The sequence below is a fragment of the Lacerta agilis genome, chromosome 9, assembly GCF_009819535.1.
Source record: "Lacerta agilis isolate rLacAgi1 chromosome 9, rLacAgi1.pri, whole genome shotgun sequence".
NCBI classification, from domain to species: domain Eukaryota; kingdom Metazoa; phylum Chordata; class Lepidosauria; order Squamata; family Lacertidae; genus Lacerta; species Lacerta agilis.
Genome location: NC_046320.1, coordinates 74100806 through 74121960, shown reverse-complemented (window position 1 = coordinate 74121960; position 21155 = coordinate 74100806). Strand labels below are relative to the sequence as shown.

General features: G+C 53.5%; 1 protein-coding gene across 1 annotated transcript in view; it reads left to right on the top strand.

Moving 5' to 3' along the window:
- The window catches only part of DCTN1 (dynactin subunit 1), a 51707-nt gene that overhangs the window by 14007 nt on the left and 16545 nt on the right, over window positions 1-21155 (top strand). Inside the window, exons 4-8 of the mRNA XM_033161151.1 lie at window positions 92-123; window positions 4061-4081; window positions 11569-11586; window positions 17347-17367; window positions 19102-19293. Of these exons, the coding sequence (XP_033017042.1) occupies window positions 92-123; window positions 4061-4081; window positions 11569-11586; window positions 17347-17367; window positions 19102-19293 (284 nt within the window). The remainder of the gene's footprint in view (window positions 1-91; window positions 124-4060; window positions 4082-11568; window positions 11587-17346; window positions 17368-19101; window positions 19294-21155) is intronic.

Below are 21155 nucleotides of genomic sequence, written 5' to 3'. Positions count from 1 at the left end.
GCTGCTGATGCCTTGACAGGTGGGGGGAGAGTAATCCATTTTCCAAAGTCTCTTCTGAGTGCTTTGTTTCTCTTCCTTTTCTCTTCTCCAGATTCTTCGGAAGGTCCCAAAGCCAGCAAGCTGGTGAGTACTTTATTCTTGGGATGGGCAAACAGTTCATTCCATCCATGTCTATCTTTTGGTTTGAAGAGGGGGAAATTTTGCCCAGACGCTTGAGACTTTGGGTTCATGGAATCATAGAATTGTTGTTGGAATGGATCTTGAGGGCCGTCTGGTCCATCCCCCTCCAGTGCAGGATTCTCTCCTAGGTCATACATGACAGGCGGCCACCCAAGCTCTGCTTGAATGTTTTATGGCTTAGCTCTCAACGTGTGCAAGGGCTGGGCTGGGAGACTCAGAGCACACATCACACCCATTGCAAAGGCAGCAATCGCTTTATGAACGAAAAAGAAGAGGATGGGAGCACAAAGTCCTGCAACCGCTTACTGAAATGGGTGTCTGCTGGAGCAAGCCAGCTCTGTCTGCCAGGGGTGCCAAAGCTTGTGACGCTGCGTGTCCAGAGGTTTGCTTATTTATTGCACATGCACTGAATCGAGGGGTCTCTCACAGCCACCGGGCTTCCTGGCCTCCTCACACCCTGGGTCACAAAAGGCCTAGGCGTGCTTCTTAGTTCTGACCCCTGGACTTGGAGCTGCTCATGCAAACTTGCAGGCCAGGGCGCCTTGCTGGGAAGATGTTACAGGCTGCACCAGGCCACAGGGATGAGTTGGCTTGCATGATCAGGGAGTGGGGGTGTTGTCCCGTCTTCAACGCGGAACCATGCGCCCATCTCAGCTGCCCCATTGGCTGATCAGATGACTCGGTCCAAGTGGGTTCAAGCTGCTTGCTCAGTTGCTGGTTCCGAGCGGTGCGTCACGGAGCACACGGCACTTGCAGCTGCAAGGGAGGGCCTGGTTCCTTTTCCTCCCGGATGCTCTCATGGCCACAGTGGAGCACAGCAGCCTGCAGCCAGAGATGCGGACCCAAGAGCTGTGGTGGTGTGAACTAGCGCTGACTCACGTTGCTCATGATCCTGCGCTCTGTGGAGATCAGAAGTTCCCAAATCCAGCCCCTTGCTTGCCTCTCCTCTAGGCCGATGGAGAGGACATACGCAGTTAGCTGCAGCCCTCTGGCTGGTGGTGCCTTTCCTTGGGTTCCCCTTCATGTGGGGCAGAAGTGTGTCTGTTGCCAAACATTTGCTTCACTTTCAGTTTTGCAAGCCCCCGCATTCAGTTTCTACGTTATGTGGTGGTTCAGTGGGAAGATTACGCCCCCCCCCACACCTTGCTGAGCCCCAGGAACAAGGGAGGAGGATGAAGGCGGAGGGGCGGGGTGGAAGCCAGTTGTGCTGAAGGGGCAGCTCTGCCGGGGGGGGGGCAGTGACTGACTCAGGAAGGAGGCAGGCGAGTGGGTGGGTGGGTGTCTCATAAATTGGTGCTGCTACCCCCAAACTTCCTGGCTCTCTTAAATAAATAATAATAGTGATTTTATTATTTGGACCCCACCCACCTGTCTGGGTTGCCCCAGCCCCTCTGGGCAGCTCTTTAGAGCAAGGGCACAAGAGGCTCTGCATCAGGTATGGCTCTTCCTACTGCCAGCCTTGTGGGGGTGGGGGGGGCACCGTGCCCAGTGAGCAAAGTGCTTCCAAAGGCACCACCTGCCCCAACAGATGCTGGCAGCGTGGAGCGTGAAGCAGATGGTTTGCGGTCCTGGGCTTTGCAGGCGCTTCTCACACGGCACCAGCTGGGCAGCAGCAACAACAGAGGCTGCTCTTCCTCCAGTGCCCACTTTCCTGGTTTCTGAGTTGTTAAAACATTGGGTGGGAAGAGATGGGAGGGTTGGGGAGGAAGATGCTCACCCCAGTCCCAACCTTTCTGATTTCCAAGATGGCCTACCGGGATTTGCCCCTGGTGGCTGGCCTAAGTTGCCCAGTTGAGGCTAATCAGTCTTTTTAAATAAAAAACATTGTGGAATAATCTTAATGTGCCTGCCAACATTAACATACCCACCGCGGCCGCAAAAAATAGCTTGTGTTAACCAGCCTAACATCCAAGCAACTTACCGGTGGTTGCTTGGTGATATTCAGCTAAGCTTTACTTGGAGCACACCCACTGAAATTAACGGACCTCAGTTAGTCATGCTCATTAATTTTCAGTGGGTCTACCCTGAGTAAAACTTAGTTGACTGCCTCCCCCTGCTAACTTTTCACATGCATCCAAAAATCTTGTGGTCTTCTAGTTAAATAAACGTGATTGATGTCCTGGGTTTCTCATTTCTCTCTGTCTCTCTGTTCACTCTCCATTGTCATTCACAATGCTGCCATCTCATCTGCAACTGGCTTTGTTTCTTAATTTCTTTCTCGTTCATTCTGCCTATTCAGTCCATCATAAAAAGCAACCCCTCCTCTCCACTCACTCACTGAAAACTCTGATGCCGTCTCTCCCCCTGACTTCTGCAACCTTTTCCTCGCTGGCCTCCTGCCAGCACAGCTTGGCCACCTCAGCTCCATCCAGAACTCTGCCCCCAACATTGCTCACCACTCTGGCCAGGTTGTGCCCCCTGATGAAATCCGTCCACCACGTTTTAGTTTGGAGAAAAGGTGAGGAAGAGGGGACTTACTCTCTCCAGGATCTCCCAGCGTGGAAGGCTCTTTCCCAGTTATACCAGGAGATGCTCCCCGGGACTCAAGCTGGGGACTATGGCCCTGTCCTGGACTTCATCCTGTCCCCTTAAATGACATTTTCTTAGCCACAAGCCTTGTGGAAGGGTACGGACTCTGTAATAACATCAGCTGCCAGTAATGTTAATAATGTCAGCTGAAAACCCCATTAGTGAACAGGTCACCCATCCAAGCTGTGGCCTCCCTGCCTTCATCTCTGTCCTCATTTCCATAAAACTTGCCCACCCTCTGCTGTTTTGGAGGGTCGCCTCCTCCCTTGACTTCTTTTTGCTTCCCAGTCCTGTGCCTAAGGCTGGGCCCATGGCTTCTTTCTAAGAAGAATGAGGAAATTGAATCTCGGGGCCACTTTCCTCTGTCCTTTCCAGAAGGGCGTCTGGCTGCGTCCCTTCTTCCAAGCTGGATTTGGGAGCTGTGGGCAGCAGTTCTTTGTTGCTCCACTAGATGTCAGCAGAGCCAGGAGATCTGAGGAGCTGCTGTTGCAAAAGAGTCCTTGGCTGTCTAATGGGCGGAAGGACGGTATTTGGAGAGAGTGTCTCCTTTGAGGGTTATGCAGACTACAGTATCTGCTTGTATTGCATTGTAGTATCATGTTCATCTCAGTGACTTGCAAATAGTTCTCTGTTTGTAGATAATCATGACTGAAGAGGAGGCCATTTTGAAATTGGTTTCTTTCTTTGAGGGGAATGGTCTTTTGCTCCACAGTCGTTCAGGGTGTCTCCGGGGTTCCCAAACTGACACCAGTGGAACCGACTGTGAGGAGAACCCTGTTCTCCTTTTGCATACAAACATGGTTCCATGAAGCAAACTGGCTGCAGTCCTCAATGGGCTTGTAAGCTTGAGGGGTTCCTCAGTGGATTATTCCATATTGCTTACTTCAAAGGCAACATGGTTTGGACTGTCCTGTGTTTGGTCTGCTGTTGAGACTTTTCACCTATTGCCCTTCTGCTTTTAATGGAAAGGCAGGATAGAAATGTTAAGTCCTGCTTCCATGCATCAGCACTACGACTGAGTTGTGGCATTATATAATTTCCCTCCCGCCTCTGCTACTGCTGTGTGAACCACCTTCCATCCGGAGCCCAAGGAGTCCCAGGAGGGGAAGGCCAACCCCGTCCTCTTTTCTCAAGATTGCTTTTCTGTCTGGGAGGCTAACAAGGCTGTGAGAAGGAGGAGGAGGAGGAGGGTTGTGTGTGCTGGCGAACTGAGGCTAACCAAGATGCTTGCCCTGAGAGAGGTTTTTTCCACTATGGCAGCAACCAGGCTGCTGTCTGGTCCCCACTTGCCTTTGGTGCGTAACAGCCTGTATCTTTCTAACATCTAATCTTTTATCCTCTTTCCATGCAGCGTGGAGTGAAACCTAAAAAGGTGGTGCCTCTTTTTTCTCTTGACAGAGTCCCACCCGCGCATGAAACCGTTTCGGCAGGGGCTGCTGTGCGCCCCCCCCCATTGTGCACAAGTGCATGTGCCCTCCTTGCATGTCTGCTCCCTTGGCTGGCACCTGATGAGTTGGCTTTGAGTGCTTTGCATCAGTGGTTCCCAGTTGGGGTCCGCGGCCCCATCCCTTGCCTCCCCCCCACAACTTTTTTAAGGGTCATTTTTGCATGGTAATATCACAAATTTAATGTCTGTTTTAGCGCTGTATGATTTTTCAATATATTGGCCAAAACTGGTTCTGAAATCACACCGCGATAACGATTTTGACCCGGCAATACGCAGCAAGGGAGAGCAGGGCAGCTGATTTCAAGGCACCGCTGATATCGCATGATGATCTCAGCCAATAACTCTGCTGATCTGAGCTGCCTTCCCTCACGCTGAGGGAGACCAGGACTCCTGATTGCCCTCACGTCAAGGCACCGTGGCACTAGTTTCCCCTGGCACTAAGGCGGATGGTGACTTGATGTGCCCCCCATCCCCTTCCACTCAAACTGTGCGGTGGGGGTGACTCCGCTTCCTCTCCTCCCCCCCCCCACTTGCCTGATTTCTGTGACTGCTCCTTCCCTCATCCCCACACCTGACCTCCAAATTCAGACATGGTGGCATATTGGAATATCACAATGTTTAGCCACTGATAAATCACAATGTTGACAACCAGATATCACACAGCCCTTGTCTGTTTTTAAGTATATCTGAAATCCTTTGCTTATTAGGGGCTACCCCCACATGTTCAAAAAATTGCTTTGCAGAGTTATCAACATTAGGGGGTCCATGGCTTGGCTTTTGAAAAATAGGGGGTCCTCTGTAATTAGCAAATTGTGAACCACTGCTTTACATAATTCACATATTTATAAGCCACACTTTCATCAGAATATACTGAGGTGGTATACAAGGTACAAGAACGAAATCTGCAAGAAGCATCAGTATAACATCAGCCAAGACTTGGGTACTAGGCAGCTGGCGGCCCCTGAGCTGGGCTGTTCCGGGGCTCCCTTGCCCCCCCGCCAGCATCACCTCCAAGTCACAAACTTGGTGGGCTCCGAAAGGGTGCTGCCAGCTGCTTTTTGCCCGGGTGAGCCTGGCTGGGGGTTCTCACGCTAGCACAGCTGCTGTTGATTGCTTCCTTTCCATCTTGGTTTCTCCTGTTAGTTTCTGGCAGGACACAGAAAAGCTTGAATTCAAAGACACACTGCTGGCATCCCGGGTGAGCAGGCCTGGCCAAGAACTAGCAGCCGTGTGCCTTTGAGAAGAGCACAAAGCTGACCTATCCTGCCTCTCGCTCTCCCTAACATAAGCCACCCCTGAGGTATTCATTGCAGCAATGAAGGGCTCGTTTCCCCTTTGGGAGAGAAGGACAGTGACCCCCCCACTCCTCCTGGTACATGGGGAGGGGCTTTGTGCAGCCCTTGGTCTTGGGTCTTCAAGCACCAGCTTTTCCCAAGGCAGAATCAAGGGAAGTGCGGCAGAAGCACTCATCAGAACAAGAAAGCCCAAAGCTGCCGCTTTGCATGCTTATTCTTCCTACGATTAGTCTAGTGGCAGCTTCTGTGGGGTGGTGGTGGTCAGATTTGGAAAATGAAGGGGGGGGGAGGGGGGTCAACACCCTCTGCCCCAGGCCCAAGTGGCTGTTGCGGTCAGAACCTGAATCCCCACGATTGCTTTAAGGTCCTCCTGCTACTATCGGTTATTATTGTTGTGAATGAGATCTGATCATGGAATGAGCACCTCCCCTGTGCCTTGGCCCGCAGGCACTCTGAGCATTGCACCCCAGAGGGAGGAGTCCTACCTTTTGGCTTCTCAGTAGAGGTGGGTTGTCCTTGGCCTCCAGGCGATGTGGTGGAAATGACCTCTGAGTGGGAGAACCTTTCCTGGCCTGGCTTTGAGGGCCCCTTTCCAACTCTGGCAGGGATCCCTTTCTTCCTCCACCGCTGCTGCTGCTGCTGCTGTTGCATGTGCCTCAGGCTTCCTGACCTGCATGGGCTCTGTCCTCCCTCCCTCCCCCTCTTGCTGCTGCTGCTGCTGCTTGCAGAACCGTCCCCTTGCTGCCAACACTTTGCATGAGGCCCCAGCCTGGCCCCAGCTCTGCCTGTCCTCCCATCCTTCAAAGCACACAGAGAGCAACTGACGTCCAGCTGAGCGACTCTCCTTTCTCTTGGGCTCCTGGCGGCAGGTCTCGGCTTGCCTGGATTGCTTGTGAGTCGGAAGGCGGTGCCGGGGGACTCCTCTTGTCCCACGGGGGCTCCCCTTCCTCATGATGAAACGGCTCAGCAGCCTGGAAGAGAATGAGAAGATGGGGCTGCCTTGTGTCTTGTCCCTGGAGCCGCTTGCCCCTTTGCCCTGGGGGTGGGGGCAGGTTCCTTCTCCAGCTGGCACCCCCCAAGTATATATGTACACTCATGACATTTCAGAGCGCTAAAATCTCTCTCAGCCCCCTTTTGGAAACTCGTGTCTGTCTCTTAAAAACAGAGCTGGGTTCAGAACAACCGAAGGTGGCAGCAGGTAAATCCCAGTTGATGAGATTAGGGGGCTCTTTGCAGCACAGCTCTCTCTGTGTTGCTAATCGGGTTACTGGCTCCCTCTGGCTGTGCTTTTTTAGTGACAGATGGTCCCCGTGGGAGAGCCCCCGGAGAGCCCCCTTCCCTCCCTCCGTGCCCCAACCTATTAACCCTCCCCTCCCCCAGCCCTGCCATCTGTCTCCCCAACCGGAAAGAGTGTGTGCCTCTCTGCTCCTGGTGTTGGCCTTCTAGGCATGGTGGCCTCTCCCTGGTGACAGGGAGCAGCAGGGCAGGCTGCCTAGTCGCTAGCGCAGCAGGGCCCTCTCCAGCCCTGCCTGTGCTCGGCAGGTGAGGCTGAAGGACCAAGGGGGGCAGGGCGGGGCCTGGGCAGTAAAGGACCTGCAAAAGGACTGCTGAGTGAATGCTAGAAAGAACATTTGGACAGCCTCAGGGGCCTTCTAGTAGCAGCCTTACATTGCTTCTCTCCTCCTGGGGAGGAGTGGGTCTCTGACCACAGTGGCATTCTCTGCTTCTGCTTCCATCCCCAAAATGCATCCAACGCTCCCCTTCCCGCTGGGGGGCAGACAGGTGGCGCCAAACTGGACTGGGGGAAACTCCTGCTTAGGTAAGATGGTGGTCAGTGAATGATAGGTGCAAGTTGGTGGAGTTGCAGGAAGCCAGTTATGCACCCAAAAGCTTTTCCGCCATCCTCGTCCCCCGCTGGGGTGTCTCTGAAATGCACTCTGGCATCCAGGCGATCACTCCTCCACCACCACCACAGACTGGCAGTGAGCAGTGAGCAGCTCTCTGTGGTAGTTGTCCTAGGTTGGAGAGCCTGTTCCCTGGGATGCTTGTGCAGGACCTGGAGGGTGTTTTGCATCCTGACCCTGTTATTTTGGGAAGCCAGAAGGGGCTGTGTGGGGTCTTCAGAATGCGGCCCCAGTGCCTTGTGTACCTCTTAGCTCTTTTTTCTAATATTTTATTAGTTGGATATAAGAACAACCTATAATCACATACAAGCACCTCTTAACTCTTACCTAAGATCAGCAGAGGAGGGGATGGAATTATGAAAAATAAAATAGGCAACTCTATACAGGTTGTAAGATTGAGCTGGCCAGGAGTGCAGAATGCATATAGCCCTTTTGGTGTAGGGATCCTGACTCAGTGGGCAATGGGCCATTCTCTGCACACAGAAGGTCCCTGGATCAGTGCCCAGCACCCCCCAGTTTAGAATTATCAGGAGGTAGGGAAGAAAACTTTTTTTTGCAAGAGACCCTGGAGAGCTGTTTCTGCCAATGAGAGCAGCCTGCCCTGTGCTGGACGGATACACATAGCCTGGCTTGGTGTTAAGGCAGCCCTCTGCGTGATTCTCTTCTGCCCGGCGCTTTGTTTCCTTAGTTTGCTGGCACAGACTGTTTCCCTCTTTGTCCCAGCTGCCCCCCCCCCCCGTTGGCTGCTGAAAGCGAAGGGCCTTGTCTCCATGCAGCCAGCAGCGGCCTCCTCTCTGGGGTGCTCTCCTGCTGTTGTTCCAGCGCCTTGTGTGGGCCTTTGGGACTTGGTGTCATCTTGCAGAGCTTTGCTCTTCTGAGCTCCTTTTATCAGGTCAGCACTGATTGCAGCTTCCCGGCGCCTTAATGGCTGCTCTGCCAGGGCATCCTCATTGCCACGCTGCAAGCTCACTTTTGAGTCAGAGATCTTGTCAAGGGAGCTGTTCTGCCCGGCAGTTGGTGGGGCAGAGGAAAGGCAGGGGCTGGTATCCAGCAGAATCTTATTTGTGCAAGGACTTCTCTCTGAGCAACAGAACTTCTCATCCTCCCTCTCCTTGTCCCCTCCCCAGGTCTGCTACAGAAAAGATTTTTTGGGTGGGACACACACGTGGAGCTGAGAAGGAAGGAAAGTTCTGTTGTGCAAGTGGAAGTCCTGTGAACAGAGCAGCTTTGTCGAATACAATGTGGTCTTTCTGTTAGCATTGTGCTTACAGCATTGTGATGTCTGGCCCGGAGTAGATTCCAGGTGAAACATGCTGCCAGCTTATGAGGCTTCAGTGAAGCCTCTGTGGCATCCTGTTTCTCCTGGTGCTCCTGGCATAGGCTATGAGCTTCAGCAGAAGTCCCACATCTGCGTGGCACCACAGTAGCCCTTTCCAAACACCTGGAAGTTGCTGAGCATTCTCATGGCTCCAGGTCACCAAGCCCAGCTCTCTGCAGAGTGTGGGGATCCTGTGGCCTGGCCTCATTCCCCAGCCAGCTTCCTTGGCAGTAAAGGCAGTCCACAACTCTGCCTTGTCTATGCCCGCTTGGAAGCCCCCCCAACCCATTTCCGCGAGGGAGATAGGACCAGAGGAAGCTGCTCTTTACCAAGTCAGACCACTGATCCATCTAGCTCAGTACTGTCTACACTGACTGGCAGTGGCCCTCCATACCGTAGCCCCTCTCAGCCCTACCAGGAAATGCTGGGGATTGAACCTGAGACATTCTGCATACCAAGCAGTTGCTCCAGCACTGAGCTGCAGCCCTTCCGATCCTCCCAAAGTTCGGTCTTTGGGGCTGCTGCTCTTCAAGCAGAAGTTGAGATGAGGAGGCAGTTTCAATGAAGTGTTACCGCCGCCAGCTTGCCACAAATACTCCCCAACCCCTTGTGCCAGTTGCAGCTGTCCTCTCCCCAAGGAAGAGGGGCTCAGCTGGCGGCCTATAGCTGTCCATGGTTCTTAACGGTGAAAACTCACTGTTTGGGTGACCAGCATCCTGGTCTGCTTGGCTCTGCTCCCTCTGGGAGAATGAGAAGCGGCTTCTCTAGCCGCCTTGCCCAAACCCCTCTGGGCTGATCACAAGGGCAAGCTATGAGCCAGTGCAGATGTCCTATTGCAACCAATGTGCATTGTTCTTCTTAGAGGATGGATCCTAAATGTCATTTCTTCCCAATGTATGCACTTTTTGCATTGCTTGGACCTATTGGCCCCATTGTCCTATTGTGGGGCAAGTGCTCACAAGCTTCTGCTTCCGTTCTCATTCAGTCCAGTCGCTGTGATTGTGGGCTCTGATAGGTGACGATAGGAATGGATAGGTTGGTCCTGAAGCTGAGCTTGTTTTGGGAAGACAACATGGACACTTTGCAAACCAAGTGACAAATAAGAAAGAGCTTGGTGTCTTTATTCATAGCTGCCGAAAAGCCTCTTAATGTTTTGTGAATAATTTTTATTCATGGTAGAAAAATTAAGGATTCTGAGTTCTCTTTCCATTTTATGCAAAAGGCCAGTTTGAGAAAGTATGAGAGAGCGAAACAAGGGAAATCCCTGAAACCAAAAGAGGGTCTTCAGTGACAATGCCACTGAAAAAGTTCACAAGTCCAGACTTCTGCCCAATTCTTTGGGCTTCTGGTCATTTTTGCTGCTTTCCCCCTTTAATCCCATAGTTGATCTGGAAAGCATCAGTCCCTTTCACACATCCCAAAGTCCGAATGGGGAACCTCCAGCCCACTGTCAGGCGCCATCTCCTGTCAGGCAGAAAGGTGGTTAAATCTGGAAGGAAATACTAAAGACTCTGAGCCTCCAGCCTGCTTGACATAGTGACATGAGGTTCAGAGAGCAGGCATCCCTGTGGACAAGTTTCTTGGGCATTAGTGAGATGGAGAACAAATGGAGCAGGCGAAAAGGAGGGAGGGGGCTGCCCTGGAGATGCTTCCAGAAGAGCAACCGAGAGGAAGTTTGCATTATATCCCGTTATGACATGAGCAGCATCAAGTAACACAGGCCTCTGCCTGTGGTGAAGTGTCTGAGTGACAGCTGTCATTTAGTTTGGTTCGTACAATAATTCTCAGCATGAGATCATCTACTCTGTGATGCTCAGGTTGGTACAATTGCTGAAATCAGGGCTAGGCTTCCTTGGCACCCGATATTTCATACATATTCCACAGTCCTCCAGAGGCATCTGTGCTGCGCCCGTCTTCTCCTGTGTCCTAGAGACCCTGATGGTCAGCTTGCCCATGGCATGGGACCTTCCTCACAAGCAGACCGGACTCCTCCATGGGTCCAGGTTCAAGTCATGTAGTGTCTTCCTAAAGCCATCCATTCTTAACGTTGGATTTTGTGTTCCTGTGCTGCACGTGTGTGTGCCCTCTTTGTTTTTCTGCCTGCAATGGTGAGCAAAGGACTTGGCTTGACTGATGAATCCTTTGATGATGGCGGGGTGGCGGGCGCAGTTGTGCCCAAGTCCTGGCGAATGAGATACTGTCCTCCGCGAGATCCCTGAAGCGAGGAGCTAAGCGAGTTGTGGAACGGAGGAGGAGGGAGCTCCCCGGGCTCTGCTGGGCGCGGAGACTAAGCCCGGCCCCTTTGCTTTCCCAGGGAGAAGGGAGAGGGAGGGAAGCACCAAGAAGCCTTTTAATTAGCCGGGGAGACAGCGTTGCTAAGTGACAAGGAGCCCCTCGCCTGTCCCCGAGAGGAGCATCCCTTTCTCTTCCCTCCTCTTCTCACTTTGCCGAAGAGCCTCTCCTTCTCCGGTTCTGCAGTCGCAGCAACGGCTCGTCTGGATCAGAGATCTGCCTGCTAGGAACTCGGGGGAGGGAGGGGATGATCCAGGAGTGGTGATGTAATGAGCAGCTGGGGCGGTGGTTGGAGGCCAGTGGCGAAAGGATGTGCGGCCCACGGTGCTGGCTGCTGGGGTGCTCCAGGGCTCCCAAGCCCCTGTAATCGCCCCGAGGTCTGAGAGAAGCCACCGGGGCTGGACTGCCGGGTCGGAGGACAGCGGAGGAAAGACGACAGAGCTGCAGCCATTTGCAAGATCTCCTGGACAGGCTGTGCTGCTTGGGAGTGCTGCATTGTTGTGATTGAATGGTCTAATATTCTGCCTGCCTCTTTCTCTCTCCCTCTGTCTCTGCCTTCCTCTTCTCTGTCTCTGCCTCTTATCTCCTGCAACCATGAAGCAGGCCGCAACTGCACGGAAGGTACAGTCTAACGGATATGCTGCTGCTGCTGCTGCTGCTGCTGCTGCTTCTAAACCATTTTGTTTACTGAAACGATTTTTTTGGGGGGGTGGGTGTCATTTTGAGTTTGTCTCCTTCATGCGGGCCATGGGGATGAGGGGTGTGGAGCCGCTGGAAGGGGGTTGGAGACGGGACATGTTTGGATCTAAGGCGCGATGTGCTTGCATTTCATTACCTGTCTTCCTGAGTTTCAGTTCCCCTCCCTCTTCATCTCCTTGGTGTTGCATGCAGCATATATATTTTTTTTTACCTCCAAGCAGCCTGGAGGGCCAGTGTTGCTGCTGCTGCTGCTGCCCGGGGTCGGGGCAGAGGGGGTTGCCTGCTCTGGGAAAGTTGCCCGTGAACTGCTCTCTCTTGTCTTCTTCTCCGCCGGATCAGCCATTTTCCTCGGCTTCTCACACTTCTGGCTAATTTGACAGTCTTCGCTGTTAGGAGCTTGCCCTCCCCATTGCTCTTTGGACTGCACAGTCTGTCCCCTCAGTTTTGCCCATGCCATCGCTGGGGTCTTCTGCATGCAAGGCTAAGCGTGTGAGCAGTTTAGAGGCAAATGTGCAAGTTTCCTGCCGCAGCAGGGATGCTGCGTAGCCTGGCTTACGTGACGGGAAGTGTGCCCAGTGCCCAATTCTGGACCATTTGGCTGGCCAGACTGTGGTGAGGTGCTGGTGCCTGTTGGCTATTTTGAGAGATGCCTTTAAAATCCAGCAGAAGGGAATCCTGGGCAGAGGCCAGCTCTTGAAGTCCTGCTCGGTGCCCCCGGTCATGCCTGGGATTCTTCTGGTGCCCACATTGCTGGCTTTCAGATGCCTGGCTGTTCAGGCCTTGGGGCAATGATGCCACTGCTTTGATGCCCTTGCTCCTGCCCTTCGCCCCTATTTTGGTTAGTTTTGGTTTTCATCCATCTTGTGCTACACTGCCGAGAGATGTTATTTATTTAAGGCGGTATAGAAATAGATCCCAATAAATCAATGCCCTTCTGGCATTTGCGGGGGCCTCTTTAATCCTCCCCTGTCCTGCTTTGGAATAAGGAGGCTTTGCAGGGCTGCAGTGACAGGATTTGTTTCCTGGCAAATGCCCTTTTGGGGTGTGATGACCTCGCCGTGGGAGACGTTGCATGCCTCAGGCTCCCTTGGCTTCTTCCCGTGGTCCTTCGGTGGAGGGTTACTGAACTAGACAGGAGGCTTGGTGGACAGCTGTCATTGTAGGGGCAAGCATGCAGCTCAGTTGTTGGAAAGCAGCAGAAAGTTGATTCCAGCAGGTTTGTCCCCAGTTGCGGACTTGAGGGTGGTCCTGGAGCCATGGTAGGCAATAATACTGCAGGAAAGAAGGAAGGAAGGAAGGAGTTAGGATCTTGTCAGGTGGCACAGGGAAGCACAATCAGCTTTGCTTCCAGCATGTGCAAATGCTAGGATACACCTTCCGTCTGGACCTGGCAGCCTGTGGCACATGGACAAGGAGACCAGGCAGAGCCAGGCTGCCAGTCACCCATCTCTGCCCTGAGGCTTCTCTTGACAGCCCCTTCCCCTGTATGCAGACAGAAAAGGCACGGGGTGTGTGGGGGAGAAATGCACAAGGGGTTGGCAGAGTCCCCACGTGGCTTCTTGGTGTCTGCTCTACTGACTTGGAGTTCCTGGCACCCCAGCTGGGATTTCTGCCCGCCCCCAGTCTAAGGAAGGAAGTAGCCTGAAGCTGTGTACATGAAAGCAGTCCTGAATTAACCCTTCCGCAAAAGGGACATGTTGCTCCTTGGGCAATTCTTTTTTTTTGGGGGGGGGGAGTGGTATTGGGACTCTGCTCAAATGCAGGACCATAGAGACTGAAGGCCAGTTGGTGGCCTTGTCTGCTTTTGTGGCAGGGCTCTTGCTTTTAAAGGCAGGGCAAGATGGCTGGTGTAGATGATCCTAATTTAGCCTTGGCATGCCAACTGGCCAGCTGATAAAAGGAACCAGTGGGCTCCTTCCTGGAGCGCAAGCTTGGGAAGTCACTCCTGGGCTGGAAAACTCATGCCCATTCAGATTGAAATGCATCACTTCATCCATCTCTCTCTTTTAAAATGTGTTTATTCCTTCATGTGTCTTGAAGAAGACTGTTTTGCCCCCCAAAAGTTTCCCACTCCAGAACTATGCAAGGAACGTGAACCACGGCTTGCTGCCTGCATCACGAGAGCCTGAGATTGCCCCTTGGGTTTAATGGGTGGCTGATATTCATGGACTTCATAGTTCATGGACTGAATGCCTCGTGGAGGGCAGGATGAGGTGGGCGAAAAGGGCACGAAGCCGTTGTTGTCCGTGAGTTGGAGCGTGGCTGCAGCTGGCCTTTCCATAAGCAAAACAGGTGGGCTGAAATCATCCGCTCTGGATGGGGAGAGCGCCTGCCTAGGGTGGGGCTGGAGAGTGTGTTGCTGCGGCGGGTGAGAGGCAGACGGGGAGGGCGCCTTGTCCTGAGCAGCATTGCCTCCAGTCTGGGACAGGGCAGGCCTCTGCTGTGGCTGCTGGGCATCTCCTCTTCCGAAGAGGCATTCCCCCCTTGGAGCCTGGGGCAGAGAGGCTTTTAGGTGGAGGAAAATTTGCACAACAGCATCAGGTATTCGGATTCTGGCGCTCCACTTGTATATTGCACATCATTCCTGCTGGCTGCAACCTTTGGCTTGTCCTTGGCACACAGTTAGGCTGTTTGGTCCTGCTCCTGTAGGAGCTGCAAAGCCACGATGAGGCAGGCAAGGCACTGGCACATTCGGGGGGCGTGTACTGTATTTTTTATATATGTATATTAATGTGGTGCACCTGAAGCAGCAAAACCAGATGCTTTCACCTGCCTCACCTGCCAGAAAGCATGTCTCTCCAGTCACCGCAGGAGCTGTAACTCTCCCGTGGTTGGACTTGACTCCCCAAGGCTCCCTCCTCCGCTGTCTCCCGAAGGATGCCAACTGTATATGAACAAAACTTAAGCTCTGCCCTTCTGGTGCATTTATTCTGGCTGGATTGCAACCGTTAAAAACAACCCAGTGGGATTCCAGTGATGTTCTCACAATGGCCACCGTAGGGTTGGAGGGAAGTAGACAGTCCTCCGAGACATGGACTGCTCTCCTTACCCACTTGGCCAAGCCCCCTCTGACTGCGTTCACCAGCCAGGAAGGACTGTGGCTTCGTGGCGGAAGATCTGCTTTGCATGCCTAATGTCCCTGGTTCAGTGCCCTGCTTCTCCAGGTTGGCCTGGAACTGGAGAGCTTCTGCCAGTTGCTGGACCCATGGCCTGACTTCCAAGAAGGCACTTCCTTAGGTTGGTCTCACCACACTTCAGGGATCTTGCTGAAGCAGAGGCTCTCCCCCCAGGAAGCCTCCCTCCAGCAAGAGGGGCATTTAGCCCAGTGACTGTCCGTTAGATGGTCCAAAAAACCCTACACAAACTGCACAGGGCAAAGGATATGCGAGGGCAGCTGTGGAGAAAGCAGCCTTGAAGTTCGGATTTGCCGTTCTCAGAGATGCAGACCACACCTGGCCTGACTCTGCAGGCCCACAGGCAAGAGCTGGGAATGGAAAGGGCCTGAGCTGTGCACCAGACCCCAAAGGCAGAAAGTGGGTTACCAGTTCCCCCCTGCTCCCCCCCCCCAGCCCCAAGTTCCAGCTAAGCACTTTGTTCTTAGGAAGTTTGTTCTGCAGGGAGAACAAGGGGCGCTTCAGAGGCTGGCCTTGGCACGCCTGGCATGGATGCTCCATCTTAGCAGCAGGGGAGAAGGGACAATGCCTGGGGCCGCCTCCCTCCCCTGACAATGGAGACTTTGTCGGCTTCCTCTTTTGCCCGGAGGCGCCAGCGTTGGCTGTCAGCAAGGCCTCTGGGCACAGGCGGCTGGCAGGGTGGGGCCTGGAGCTCCAGGAGAGGAGGGCAGAGCAAGGAGGTCGGCAGCTGCCAAAAGAGCAACTGAAAGCCCCCAGTGGTGGCAGAGCAGTGGGGGCACCGTCCTGCAGCCCTCTCAGAGCTGCACCCCGAGGATAGAAATGTATAAAAAATAAAAAAAAAATGTCCAGTAGCAACTTAGAGACCAACTAAGTTTGTTCTTGGTACGAGTTTTCGTGTGCATGCAAACTTCTTCAGATACGTGAAAGCTCATACCAAGAACAAACTTAGTTGGTCTCTAAGGTGCTACTGGAAGGATTTTTTTTTACTTTTTAATATATTTCTACTGCGTCAGGCCAACACAGCTACCTACCTAAATCTAGAACCCCGAGGATAGTTCTGCACTGCCATGTGCTGTCCGTGGCTGACAGCACGATGGGAAGGGGGGCTGCCTCCTCCTTAATCTTGGAAGCGTCTCCTGGATTGGGGCCTTGTAGCTGTCATCAGCCTACCCAGACCTTAATAGCAGAGCAGGGATTTCCAGCTTCTGGTCCTGGCATCTCCAGCTGGGGCTGGGAGGGATTCCCCTCTGCCAGGGGAGCTCCTTCATGTGGATGGAGATGCTGAGTCCTCTGCAGGATCAGTCCCCTGTCCCCCTCTCTCTTATCCTCTGGGAAGTCAGGGTGGCCTTTGACCCCCAGAGCTCCCAAGTGCCTTGATGGCCCTGGGGAGGGTCAGGCCTTGATCTTGGGGAAGAGAGGGCTGGAGGTGGGGGGTCAGCTCCAAGCTTTGGCCCTGTTGCAGGTTCCCTTCAAGCTTTCTCTGACTTCCCCCCCGCCTCTGAAGCGAGGGTTGGCTGCTGTAAAGTTTGCAGCCTCCTCTGCTTGCAGTGCTCTGTCACTTAATGGATATCCATCCTGGTTTTTGGTCTGCCACCTTTTCTTTTTAATTGAAAGTTCAAAAAGTACATAATTATATGTGCACTAAACATGATGAGATGCAAACGAGAGAGAGAAAAAGAAAAAGAGAAACAGCACCCGTGTAGAAGGGAAAATAAAGGGGGGGAGGGAGAAACCCAAAACTGTATACAGTCGTACCTTGGTTTTTGAACAGCTTAGTTCTCAAATGTTTTGGCTCCTGAATGCCTCAAACCTGGAAGTGAGAGTTCTGGTTTGCAAACTATTTTTGGAAGCTGAACGTCCGACGGGGCTTCCGATTGGCTGCAGGAGCTTCCTGCAGCCAATCAGAAGCCGCGCTCTGGTTTCCGAACATTTTGGAAGTCGAAGGGTCTTCCAAACAGATTCCGTTTGACTTCCAAGGTATGACTGTACTTTACAACGTTGCTGTTGTACTTCACAAGATCTTAACCCGTTATAGTATTTGTAAGAATGGATTCCAAATAACATTGAATTTGTCCATGGCAAGCCTGTGTTTATATGCAAGTTGTTGATACGTTGCAAGTTTGTACAAGTCTTCAATCCAATCATAGAAGGGAGCCGCATTTTTTTCCCCAATTCGTCAGTGTCAGTCCTTTTGCTGTGGTAAGGGCCCCCTTGCCACCTTGACTTCAAAAGCAGGGAGGTCTGTCCCTTGTCCAGGAAGAGGAGACCAGGCTGCTTCGGGCGTCCAGCCTCGCAGCATTGGGAGGAGCCCACCTGGACTGCATGAGCAGGAGCTTGGCTTGCGGGGGGGTGGGTTGGTGGGTGTCGGGGTGCCAGACTCATGGAGCTGATGGCGCGCGCACTAACCACTCTCCTGTCTCTCTTCTTCCCCCCTCACTTTGTTCTGTCCTGCTGCCGCTGTGTCTCTGTGTCTCCCTGTTCCTGTCTTCCCCTGCCTGTCTGCCTGTCTCCTCCTCCTCCTCTGCCTTCTGCTCCTGCCGGCCTCCAGACCACCACCAGGAGGCCCAAGGTGAGAAATGGTGGGCTTTGCGCAGCTCTTTTGAACGCTCTCTGCTGCTGAAGGGTCTGAGGCTCCTCTGAGCTGACTCTTGCTACAACCTCTCTCCTCTGTGGCGGGGTAGGGAGGGCATCTCTATATCTCAGCCTCACCTACCTCCATGGTTGCTGTGGGGATTAAATGGGCAGGAGAACCACGGATGCTTCCTGGAGAAACATGGGATAATGCAAATTAATAAAAAATATGACATGGCAAGGCATGAGTCTTCTTAGTCTTCTAGCAAGGAGGCCAATTTTAGTGACAAGAGGCATAGTTTGATAGAAGGTAATTTCACATTTTGAGGGCTCTCTGATGTATGCTATCTGGACACAGTGACTTGGTTAATTTTCAACTTCCCCGTTTCCGCCTCCCTCTGATGTGGCCTTCAGGGGCTCTCCCAGGCAGATTCTTAAAATGTGAGCAGGAATGTGCAGCAATATCACCATCCTGGGCCCAGAGAAGCCAACTGGGCAAATGCAGAGCAGGCCTGTCTGGAGGCAGGCGTGGGAACAGATCCCACAAAACCCGATATCTGCCCCATCGGCCGCTTTGATGGGCAGAAGTGGCACCACTGCAGGTGCCACATAAATGCCTGTTCTGCTCTTGCCAGAACATCACTATTTAGTGTGGCAGTACAAGCACTTTGGAACTCCCTACCGGTTGAGCTCAGCAGATGCCTTCACAATACCCTTTTCGCCACCTGCTAAAACCATTCTTGTTTAGACAAGTTACCCAGATGCTTAGAAAGTTGGGGTACAGTGGTACTCCGTGTTACGCACGCAATCCGTTCCAGATCGCGCTACGTAACACGGGCGTGCATAACACAAACGCCCCCCGGGGGGGGAACCCGGAAGTTCGCACGTTTTTGTGCTTCTGCACATGCGCGAAGTGCGCACCCGTGCATTGCATGCGCTCCTTGGAGGACTTCCGGGTCGCGGAGGTCTGTAAGTCGAACGTACGCAACATGGAGCGTACGCAACTCAAGTTATGACTGTAATTTTAAAAGTTGAAAGTATTCTAATTTTGGGGTGTTTTGTGTTTTAAAGTGTATTTTTCTTGATTTATCTTTTTTTCTAAACCTCTTTGAGGCCCCCTTTTTTTGTTTACAATAAAGTGGTTTATCAATTTTATGAAATAAATAAAAGACGGGCATCCTGCTGCAGGGGAGCCTGGCTGAGCAGGACTCCAGACTCCAGGCTGCAGAGCTCTCAGGGGTGAGCGCAGCCCAGCGCCTTCTCCAAGGGTCACTTGGAATAACCCTTCCCTTGACGGTGTCAGACTTCCATTTGAACCAGGGGGGTGTCTTGATTTTAAGGCCAAGTTTCATCCTTGGGACACAAATAGGAATGGCTAAGAGAGTAGCCCAGAGCTGGTACAGAGTGCTTTCACCTTCACGACAGCCAGTCCCTATGAGTCGACCAGGGCTTCCAGAAAAAAAACGGCCCATTGGGAGGTTTGCTGTCAAAGTAGCATTTTTTTTTTACACACACACACCCTCTCGTCTGCATTGCCCTTAAGTGTCAGAATCTACTCCAACGCCTGCAATTCTTGGATTCATCAGTCCCTGTGTGTTTCTTGCAGAAGCTGTGTGAGATCTGCCATTTTGGTTGTGCCACGCCAGTGCCCCATGGGCTCAGCAAAGCCAGTGTCCTTCTAACATGCTTTTCCTCCTTCTTCTCCTTCTCCACCTCAATGGCGGACTTGCAGCCCACCCGGACGGCCAGCTCAGCAGCGTCCAGCGGCACAGCGGGGCTCTCGGGCTCAGCTTCTGCCTCGGCCGGCGAGATGAGCAGCAGTGAGCCAAGCACCCCTGCGCAGACGCCTCTGGCTGCTCCCATGGTTCCCACTCCGTCGCTGACTTCTCCCGTGGCTCCGCCCTCAATCCTGTCACCCACCAAGGTAAATGGGCCCCTGGGCCTCTGGTTGGCTTCCGGGGAGGCTGCATTGGCTCTGCTGAGCCTTCCCTCCATTTACAACTTGGGGCTTGTGGGATGAGCGGGGAGGGTGAGCTTTAGGATCCCATTGGCCTTGAAGCCGAGAGCCTCTGACAGCCCTCCTTGTGTGCACAAGTTCATCAGAGGCAGCCCTCGTAGCGTGGAAATCTGCAGCTCCCTTGTTGGCATCTCCTGAAAGCGGGAAATTGCAAAGGTGTCCGGTGGGCCCAGAACCTGTCCACAGAGTTCCCAAGCTTTCGTGCGCTGTTACAGATATCGAAAGTGCTGTTCAGTTTTGACGTGCTCTCTCTCAGCAACCCTTTGAGTGGAGAAATATTATTCCTGCTTAACAGATGGGACAGCTGGGACTAAGCAATGAATGTGTTCATTCAGGGCCGTCTTAAAGGGATCGGCCGCCCTGGCGCGACGATCCCTCGGCGCCCCCGGTGGGCCGCCTCTCCGCCCACCTCCCTCCCATACTGGCCGCCCCTAGGGAGGGGGGGTGGGCGAGCGGGAGATGAGGGGCGTGGCGCTGCAAGCCGGCCGCCCTCCGGAGCCCCAGCTGGAGCGCTGGGAAGGGCGCGCAAAGCCCCGCGCCGCTCCAGCGCCACGCCCCTCATCCCCGGAGGGGCGGCCAGCGTGGGAGGGAGGTGGGCGAGTGGGGGAGGAGGGGCGTGGCACTGGAGCGGCGCGGGGCTTTGTGCGCCCTCCCCAGCGCTCCAGCTGGGGCTCCGGAGGGCAGCTGGCTTGCAGCTCGCCTGCCGGTGCACGAACGCCCGCCCGCCCATGGGGGCGGGTGCGGGTTGGGGAGGGGGCGCCTGGTATGCTGGTGGGCTCACGGGGGTGCCTCTGGGGGCCTTGCGCCCTGGTGCACCGCGCCACCCAGCCCCTATGATGAGACGGCCCTGTGTTCATTCTTCTCTCTCTCTCCCTCCTGTGGGCTACTCTGGTCCTCAGCCAAGGAGATTTCAAAAGGAGAACCACAGAATTGTAGAGTTGGAAGGGATCCCAAGGGTCATCTAGTACAACCTCCTGCAATGTAGGAATAGGCAGGTGGCCCATAGGGGGGTTGTACCTGCATCCTTGGAATTATTAGCACCAGGCTGAGCTAAGTGGAGAGTCTCCATGAGTAGGGAAACTAAGGCCTGGGGGCTGGATCTGGCCCAATCGCCTTCTCAGTCCGGCCCACATAGGAATTTGTTCAGTTCCCCCCCCCCCAATATAGTCTGGCCCCCCACAAGGTCTGAGGGACAGTGGACCGGCCCCCTGCTGAAAAAGTTTGCTGACCCCTATTTCACAGCAGGGGATAATGGTGGTGCCCTCCAGATTTGGCCAGACTACAAGTTCCCCCTCCCTGCTCTGGGGACCAAACCTCCTCTTCCTTCTTTGACGTCTGGGTGGCTTCTCTGCACCACATGACATTGTCTGGGTGTTACGGTTCTTGACACAGACTTTGAAAGTGATAACTATTTGTAAGCCTGGAAAGGAAAGGTGGAGCATCGCATTTCAAAAGAAAGCGCATTCATTGTGCTAATTCTTTGCGAGTGTTTCATGCTCCGTGGTGCTTCTGTATTACAGCAGGGATTGTGATCAAAGCAGGAAAATCCCTGCCTGTGAGAGACCCTGGAGGCGGAAGGAAGTGCCCCCGGTGGAGAGGAGGTGGCATTGCAGCCCTTCTGTGAGAATTGCCTTTGGAGGGCAAAACTGCAAAGAATCACAGACTTGGGAGGGACCCTGAGGATCGTCTAGTCCAACCCCCTGCATTGCAGGAATATGCAGCTGCCCCATACGGGGATTAAACCTGCAACCTTGGCATTAGCAGCACCA